Source organism: Epinephelus moara, chromosome 19 (genome assembly GCF_006386435.1).
Source record: "Epinephelus moara isolate mb chromosome 19, YSFRI_EMoa_1.0, whole genome shotgun sequence".
NCBI classification, from domain to species: Eukaryota; Metazoa; Chordata; class Actinopteri; order Perciformes; family Serranidae; genus Epinephelus; species Epinephelus moara.
In genome coordinates, this window is record NC_065524.1 from 4,801,527 (window position 1) to 4,809,935 (window position 8,409).

The 8,409-nt window shown below is 41.4% G+C and overlaps 2 protein-coding genes across 4 annotated transcripts in view; one reads left to right on the top strand and one right to left on the bottom strand.

Moving 5' to 3' along the window:
- Positions 1 to 8,409, top strand: part of borcs7 (BLOC-1 related complex subunit 7) — a 1,032,483-nt gene that overhangs the window by 764,039 nt on the left and 260,035 nt on the right. The window lies entirely within an intron of this gene.
- The window catches only part of galm (galactose mutarotase), a 42,935-nt gene that overhangs the window by 22,820 nt on the left and 11,706 nt on the right, over positions 1 to 8,409 (bottom strand). For both annotated transcript variants that reach the window (XM_050070730.1, XM_050070731.1), the window contains exons 4-5: positions 5,840 to 5,953; positions 4,683 to 4,775 (exon numbers count right to left, since the gene is read on the bottom strand). In XM_050070730.1, coding sequence (XP_049926687.1) covers positions 4,683 to 4,775; positions 5,840 to 5,953 — 207 coding nt within the window. The remainder of the gene's footprint in view (positions 1 to 4,682; positions 4,776 to 5,839; positions 5,954 to 8,409) is intronic.

Below are 8,409 nucleotides of genomic sequence, written 5' to 3' on the forward strand. Positions count from 1 at the left end.
CTGCCAAGAGAAGAACTGTAGGTGTAACGGCCAAGGGAGTCCCCTCTTACCCGACCATTGACTATGTACAGACTGAGGGCCTGGCAGAGCTGCAGTAGTTCTTTCCCATTTTTGTTTGTCATTTTATCATAATTATTCCTCAGGGGAAGAGTTAGACAGGTGTTAGTTTTGTTATTCGTGTATCTGTCTCCCTTTGTACTTATACTATCTGTTTCTTCTGCTGTGTGTGCATTCATATCACCTATAATTAGGACATTTCCTTGAGTTTGAAAATGATTGATGTCACCTTCTAGATCAGTAAAGGTTTGATCATTAAAGTAGGGAGATTCAGCTGGAGGGATATAGATTGCACAAAGATAGATGTTTTGAGTGTTGGAGGTCAGGTCTTTCTTTACTTAAGCCATACATAATTTTCACCTTCTTTAACAAGTTCAATAGAATTTGTATATTCAGCTTTAAACCAGATAAGTATTCCCCCTGAGCTCCTTCCTTGTGTTACTCCAGGAAGCTTTCTTGAATTGACTGTCAACTCCCCATAGCCTGGAGGACAGCCGGTGGGTAAGTCTCCTCTGTCCCACGTCTCCATTAAAATGATAATGTCCGAGTGTTTGAGCTCATCAGTAAACTTGGAGTTATTACTTTTAAGTCCAAAAGCTGATGATCTCAACCCTTGGATGTTCCATTGGCTGATGACAAAGGATTAATATCGTGTCATGCTACAGTGTTAATTATTGAATTAGTTGTTGTTTTTATACGAAGTGAAAATGCTTTCTTTTCTTTCTCTCTCTCTCTTTTTTTTTTTTTTTTGACTATGGATTAATAAATTATTTTATGTATAGAATTGGTTTAGGTAAACAGTATTAATAACATATAGTTGCATTGATATTAGTGAATATTGATCGGTTAATAGAATTCGTAAACAGAGAAATAAAAATAAAGAAATAAAAAATAAAATTTAACAGTAGCTTATAACAATAACATATAGTAATAGTAATATATTTTGTGTGTGTGTGGGTGTGGGTGTGTGGGTTCACCACGGCCCCTGGCCTGTAAGGCGAGTGCAGCTGAGTGTAAGCATTTGTCTGATGTCCATCATGTCATGGGAGCTTGGAGGACCAGTGAGGGCTTCAGCATAGCTTCTCCTGTGAGTCTGTGATGGTGCTGGTGGGTGGAGGTCTTGCTGCCATGTTTGTGGAGGTCGTGCAGTGACATTGGTGTCACTCCTGGGAGGGGGTGAGGGGCCAAGGTGAGGTGGGCATGAACGTGGGATTAGAAGTGGGGGTGGGTATGGCAGTGGTCGTGGTGGTGGTACTTGGGGGTTGAGTAGGGGTGGGGGTCTGGGGTGAGTTCCTTGGTGGTGCTCTGGGGCTCTCCAGTTGTTCCATGTCCTGGGTGGTGTGAAGGGCGGTGTTGTGGGTTCTGGTGTGGTGGTCTTGGTGGACCTCTCCTTTCTTGTCTCCGGTGTGCTGGTCCTTGTGTCCTGGTCGGTGCCATCTGTGTTCTGTTCTCTCTGTTGTTTTGGTGGCCTGATGTGGGGATGCGACCCAGCGCAGCATCTTTCAGTGTTTTGGCAAAGACAGAAATGTTTTCCTTTTTGAGGTGTACTTGGTCATAGAGGCTGTCCACACTGATGTTTGGGTGATGGGCCAGATATACATTAGGTTTGAGAGCACAGTCTCTTGATATACTGGCGTTAATTCCTAAAATTGTTTTAGGATGGAAGTCTTTTCGTGGGAGCAGAGTGGACATGACAATCTTTGTGTTTGGAAAAGTGTTGCTGGCCTTATTAATCACTGCTCTTAGTGATGTTGCAACCCGTTCCTGCTGGGCTCTCAAATCATTGGTTCCTGTATGGATTATGATGTGGCTCGGGCTGCCAAGATGTTGTTCGGATAGCAGGTCAAGGGCTTTGTTAGTGGTGGGACACCTGAGTTTGGTCACGCTGTGATTTGGGAACAGCCTTTTTTCATCCAAGAATTTCCCATTAGAGTCTATAAGAAGAACAATGTCCGAATTTTGCTGATCAAGGGGAGGTGACGATTGCTCTGATGGGTGTTGCTGCTCGCTGGGTGAACTGAGGTTTGTCTGTGTTTCTGGTGGTTGCTTCAGGTCAGGAGAGGCAGCCGGTGGATTGGTGAGAGTTTGTGGTTCATCGGGGTGTGGGTTTGGGGTAGTAGGATGTTGTAGCTGCTCGTTGAGACTGTTAATTGTCGCCTCTTTCTCTCTTAGCTTCTCAGCCAGTAAAAATATCTCTTTCTTGTTGTTAGTGTTCTCTTGCTGTATTTCTCTCAGCAGTTTGTTTAGTATGGCCAACTCTTTCCTGCATGTGTCTCTGTCATCTTGCAGTTCTTTTAGCTGGGTCTGGGTCTGTTCATATTGTGACTTCATTGTTGACAGTTGCAGGTGGATGGCTTTGTTCAATTCTCTAAGAGAGTTTGTCTGGAGGGAAATTTCCTGAAGTTGCACTAGTTCACTTTCCATATGTGCAAGCTTATCTCTCATTTCAATCATGGTGGTATGTATGAGAGCGGGGGTCCTGCAGGTCAGGTCCTCTGCTAGGCTGCTGTGTGTTGGTGAGGGAGGTGATGACACTGTCTGTGGGAGATCTAGAGGAAGAATGACAGCAGGGCCAGGTTTTTCTTTCTGTGCTCCTGCTAATGTTTTCAAGGTTTGAAATTCATACTGGAAGTTCTTTAAGTTGCCTTGTACCATAATCTTCCCAGTTTTGTAGATGTTGATAGTTGTCATCACTGTATCTGGGTCCTCACTCTCTTTAATCTGCAGCTTCCATCCATTACAGATGCCTTTTCTTTCTGCAGAGGGGTGATGTAGAATGATGGCACTGTGCCATGCACTGGGGTGTCCAGAATAAAATATTAGGTTGCTGACCTCTCCATTTTTATAAAGATCAGCAAACAGAGTCTCAGGTTTTTCTTCCATCAGCTTCTGTTTAAACTCTTTTCTCTGAGATTCATTTTTTATCTCAGGAGGGTAGTGGATTGGGTGGTAGTTACTCACAGTTGAGCAGTGGGGGAGTGTCTCTGATTGGCTCATGCTGGTGGGGCTGTTTGTATACAGCACTCTGATTGGTCAGATTACTTCTAGCTTCTTGATTGGTTCTCACTGAGCCTTGTTTGAATGAAGTAACTGATAATGCTTGTCCCAAGTGTTAATGGAATCCTTACTGTTAACTGCCAATGCTAATGTTAGCTCAACTTAGCTAACTGATTAGACTGATCAGAAATGTGTGGCAAAAAAATGAATTTTCAGGATTTCCAGTTCCTCTTAACGTTTTTGTTACAGATACATTGTCTCCATTTAAAAGTGGATGGGTGCTCTTCAGTACCTTAGATGTCGATCACTGCCTAGCAGGGCTAGCATCCTCCTCCTCCTGCCTTTGTATCTGCTCTTGTGGTAACTGTTGTCCACTGTAATCCTTGTTTGTCTTTGTTTTTGATGGATTTTCTGGTGAATTGTTGTTCTTCTGAAGCTGTATTTGTCTTCTCCCTTCTTCTTACAGCAAATAAGTTTAAAAAATAGGCATTTCACTTTGTTTTAAACAACAAACAGATCAAATAATCAAGGAGCTCTTGTAAAACATGACTCTCTTCTTGGTTGCCAAGCAACATATATAAACTCTCTCTGTCTCTCTCTGTCTCTCTTTCTGTCTCATTGTGTCATACGGATTACTGTTAATTTATTATGCTGATCTGTTCTGTACGACATCTATTGCACGTCTGTCCGTCCTGGAAGAGGGATCCCTCCTCAGTTGCTCTTCCTGAGGTTTCTACCGTTTTTTTTCCCCGTTAAAGGTTTTTTTTGGGGGAGTTTTTCCTTATCCACTGCGAGGGTCCTAAGGACAGGGGGATGTCATATGCTGTAAAGCCCTGTGAGGCAAATTGTGATTTGTGATACTGGGCTTTATAAATAAAATTGATTGATTGATTGAAGTATTCATAGGGTTTTTTTCAGCTTTTTGCTCCTGAAACCTGGCACCTCTTCGCCTTCACAAGTGCATCAGTGTGCAAAGTCATCCAGTGGGCCAAACTGGACCCTTTGGCAGGCCAGTTCTTGCCTGCAGGCTGTATTTTGACACCCCTTATCTAGAAGGCAACAGCATAACTCTGTCTTCATTTATAAGATGACCTAAGTTGCTGAGATGTTGAACATCCTTGAGTTCAGAGCTGATAACCATGACACCAGATAACAGGTGAGGATGGTTTTAAAAGGTCCTCATACTCTACTATAATACTTATACTGCTTTCTGGTAATGAGCACCTCACTACAGGTTAAACAGGCAACACAGCAGGAAGTTAGAGACACTCAGTCCTCTGAGGGACTATCCTATATTTCTAATAATATTTGTGGTTGTTTTAATTAGTGTGGCTATATGTGTGGTTTTGTGTGAGTGTCTAGTTGTGATCTTGTGTGCGTATCACTTGTTCTCTGGTCTCTCTTTCAAAAGAGAACCTGATCTCAATGAGATTTCCTGAATGAATAAATATGAACTAACTACTAACCTAATCTGTCTTTCTCAGCTTGTCCTCCTTTAGTATTGCCTTCCTCTAGCTTCAGTCTCCTTCATTCTACAGTAAACATTTTTAGAATTGACTGTGGTCCTTCTTCACATTTCTCTGTCACTGACATAGTGGATGATCATACGGCTGATCATGTGGCCTTACCTGTCCATTCAGGTTGAAGTAGGAGTGATTGGTGAGGTTGATAGGGGTGGTTTTGGTAGACCGCGCTTGGTATTCAACAGTTAGTGTTTCCCCCTGCAAACACAACTCCAATGTTACTGAACTGGCCTCTGAAAAAACATTTGTCTACATGCAAAATCATTTCAATGTCTGATCTGCAAAACTGGATTTTTAAGTACTAAAGAAGTACTTCACTGCTGGAAAGATGCTCTTCTCATAAAATGAGGCTGACTATGCAGTAGAAAGACACACATGCTTTTGAAATTGTTGTTACATGACCAGAGAAAACAGAGAAAAGGGCTGTGGTATTTGCTTTTGCTCAAGAGGTAGAAAACCTATGCAACTACCACAATGTACTGCACCGCATCTGACCAAGAATAGCTCCCACTAGTGGGTGAAGTAAAGCAGCTTTGCCTTTTTCACACAGAAAACAATATGGCGGTCAGCTGGTATCAATCTTGAATTAATGTTACAAAGGAAGCTAGCATATGTTTCTGAAAACATTTAAGATGAGAAAAAGGAAATGCAGCAACAGAATCTTGGTTCATATTTGATCAGCGCTGCTTAGTTTTACCGTTTGATGTTAGTATTTTCAGCCTCTGTGATCACAATACAAGAAACAGTTTGGTGCCCCCTTCTTGTTCACAAATGCTTGTATTATAGCCAAACAGTGCACTAAAATATGATTCTAAGACATTTTTGGAGAGACACAGGCAACACAGTGATAGAAGTTTGATGGAGTTTCCATGGTGCCGGGCATATGAAAATACAGAGTTGCAATCTGTAGTTCAAGCTACAGCCCTAGAACCAGCAAAAATCTGGATCTGACAACGTTTTTGAAATTCAGTGGAACAACTAACAACCAAGTCAAAAAGTCCTCTTCCTAATTTTATGACAAATACTGTAATGACTCTAATGATCTATCAAATTTGTGACCTTTTACATCCAAGGTTGTTTAGTTTTACCGAAAGCTGTTTGGTTTCCAGAGCTCTGTGCTGACCAACAGGTGGTACAGCACTCACGTCAGTCAGATCATACCAGCCAAAGGCAAATCTCAGTTGATGAACAGAATTTTTTTTTTTCGATGCTTCAAGTGTGAGCAGCTTCAAAGGTGTGAAGTTATGAGTAGGTGTGCTTACCTGTAGGGTGTAGGAGACAGAGACCTGAACCTCCCCAGGATAACCCTGGTCTCCATCTGGACTAGTGTGACTCAGCTGTACACCACCTTCCACTGCTGACGCAAGCCAGATAGCCTGAAGAAACAAATATACAATGTTATACAGTATATACATACAGGATTAAAAAGTGAAAGTAGTCTTTGTTACAGGAGATTAATAACAGGTCACATGGAATAAAAGACAACACAGGAAGCACACAGGTAGATATGTCTCATAGAGTGATGGTGTTAGGAAAAATACTTGTGTATATTCAGTGGATAAATAACTCTCCAGGCTTCACCAGTCTGACTGAGAAAAATCAAGTGGTTATAAACCGATCGGCCAAAACATTAAAACCATTGACAGGTGAAGTGAATAATTTTGATCATCTCGTTATAATGTAATATTTCGCTGGGAAACTTTGGTACTGGCATTCATATGGATGCCACTTTACCCTCGTATTGTGCTAGAAAGTCTCTTTCCTCTTGTGTTAGCAAGTCGAATTTGACCATTTTTACACTCAAAAACCTAATATGGAGTTTTACCTCATAAGAACTTGTTACCTATTAATAACTACAAAATCTACATTTAGTTTTTTGTGGTCCAAAGGCCACATTTTGCTAGCTGTTAAAATAAGCCAAAAATAAGGTCAATGACCCACATTCGGGGCGTCGGTAGCTTAGTGGGTAGAGCAGGCGCCCCATGTACAAGGCTGTTGCCGCAAGCGGCCTGGGTTTGAGTCCAGTCTGTGGCCCTTTGCTGCATGTCATCCCCCGTCTCTCTCTCTCCCCCTTTCAAAACTTACCTGTCCTGTCCATTAAAGGCAAAATGCCCTAAAAAATATCTTTAAAAAAACAATCTGACCCACAGTGAATATTGGTTTTTAATAATATGGCATGCAGCAGTAAAACAGTGTTGGCAGTTTTGTGGATTAAATCCAAACTAAAGTTAGAGTAAAACTTAACCCATAGAAGCTCGTAGACATTTTACTATTCTCTGCTGAGTCAGATATGATTGAAACACCACAGATGTAGCAACTTCTTTGAAGACCTCCAAACTCTAATAAAATGCTAACTACTGGTTTTGTTGTGTGTACATAGCTATTTTAAAGCCCTGTTCCAATAAAAACTAGATAATATTTATGACATATTTTAACTTGAAACTGGTGAAATTTGACCTGAACACAGTAAACACACTCCACTCACCAAAACACCACAGACCAAGTACACCCCCTCATGGCATCACAACTCACTGATGACAGTGACCCTCCCAGCAGGGTAATGCACCATGTCACACTGCAAAAACTGCTCAAGAATGGCTTGAGGCACGCAACTTAGAGGTCAAGGCATCCAAATTCCCCAGATCACAGTCTGATTGAGCATCTGTGGGATGTGCTGCACCTCATAAGCCACAGGACTCAAAGGATCCACTACTAGCACAGGATACCCCCAGAGGTCCTGTGTCCATGCCTCAACAAGTTAGAGCCAAGTCTGATGTTGTAGTGACTTTTTAACAAAACAAAATGTCTAAACAAGCCACCCAGGTGCGAATGGGTGAACTTGTTCCGGCCACATGCTCTGGGCTAACAATAAACCAATGTCCAGTGCGTTTTATCTCTTTGGATTTGGTGATCCATTTATTCTCAAAACAATACATATATGTATATATATATATATATATATATATGTGTGTGTATATGTATACAAGTATATATATATATATACACACACACATATATATATATTTATATATATGCCCACCAAAACATAGAAGGGTGACAGCATTGTCCATACCATTATTCCATTCAGCAATTCAGTTTTAACACGCTACAACCGTCAAGCTTTTCAACATGCTTCCACAACACGGTCAAAACTGTTAGCCTCCACATTCCCAACACCAGGGGCCGTATTCACAGACATTCTGAGAATACTGTCAGAGTACTTAGCCTAAAAACTTTTAGTAAGGAGTCCTAGCTTAGTGGTGATTTAGGAAAGCTCTCAGAGCAACTCTGAGCAAGGAAGGGACAGAAATTCTAACCGTAGTAAGGAGGTATGGTTGACCCTGTTGCTAGGTATAATGCATTCTTTTAACAGATGTGATTGGTTGTCAGAGACACGCCCTTTTGTGAGCCTGCAAGGTGTGGACCCCCAGTGGAAATAAAATGAACTGCTGACTGTGAAAGTGTTGTCATTGGCTGCGTTTCCCAGTAAAGATCGATCTTAAGACTTAAGAGCACAGTTAAGAACGTCTTAGCTAAGAAGGGTTGCGAAAATAAGAGTGTTTCCCAGATTAGTTCTTAATGCCCTTCTTAGGATCGCTCTTAAGATCACTCTCTAAGAAGCTCTTAACAGGAGCTGTCCACTACCGCAGTGCTGAAACTAAATCAATAAGCTAATCAGTGCATAAGTCACACACAGCGCTGCTACCTAACGCACTAATTCCCTGCTGCTCGTGTGTATGTGTATTCTAATAATTCTAATGAATAACTAAGACAATAAATATTTGTTAATGACCTATTTTCATGACGAAAACAAGACTACAACTAAATAAGA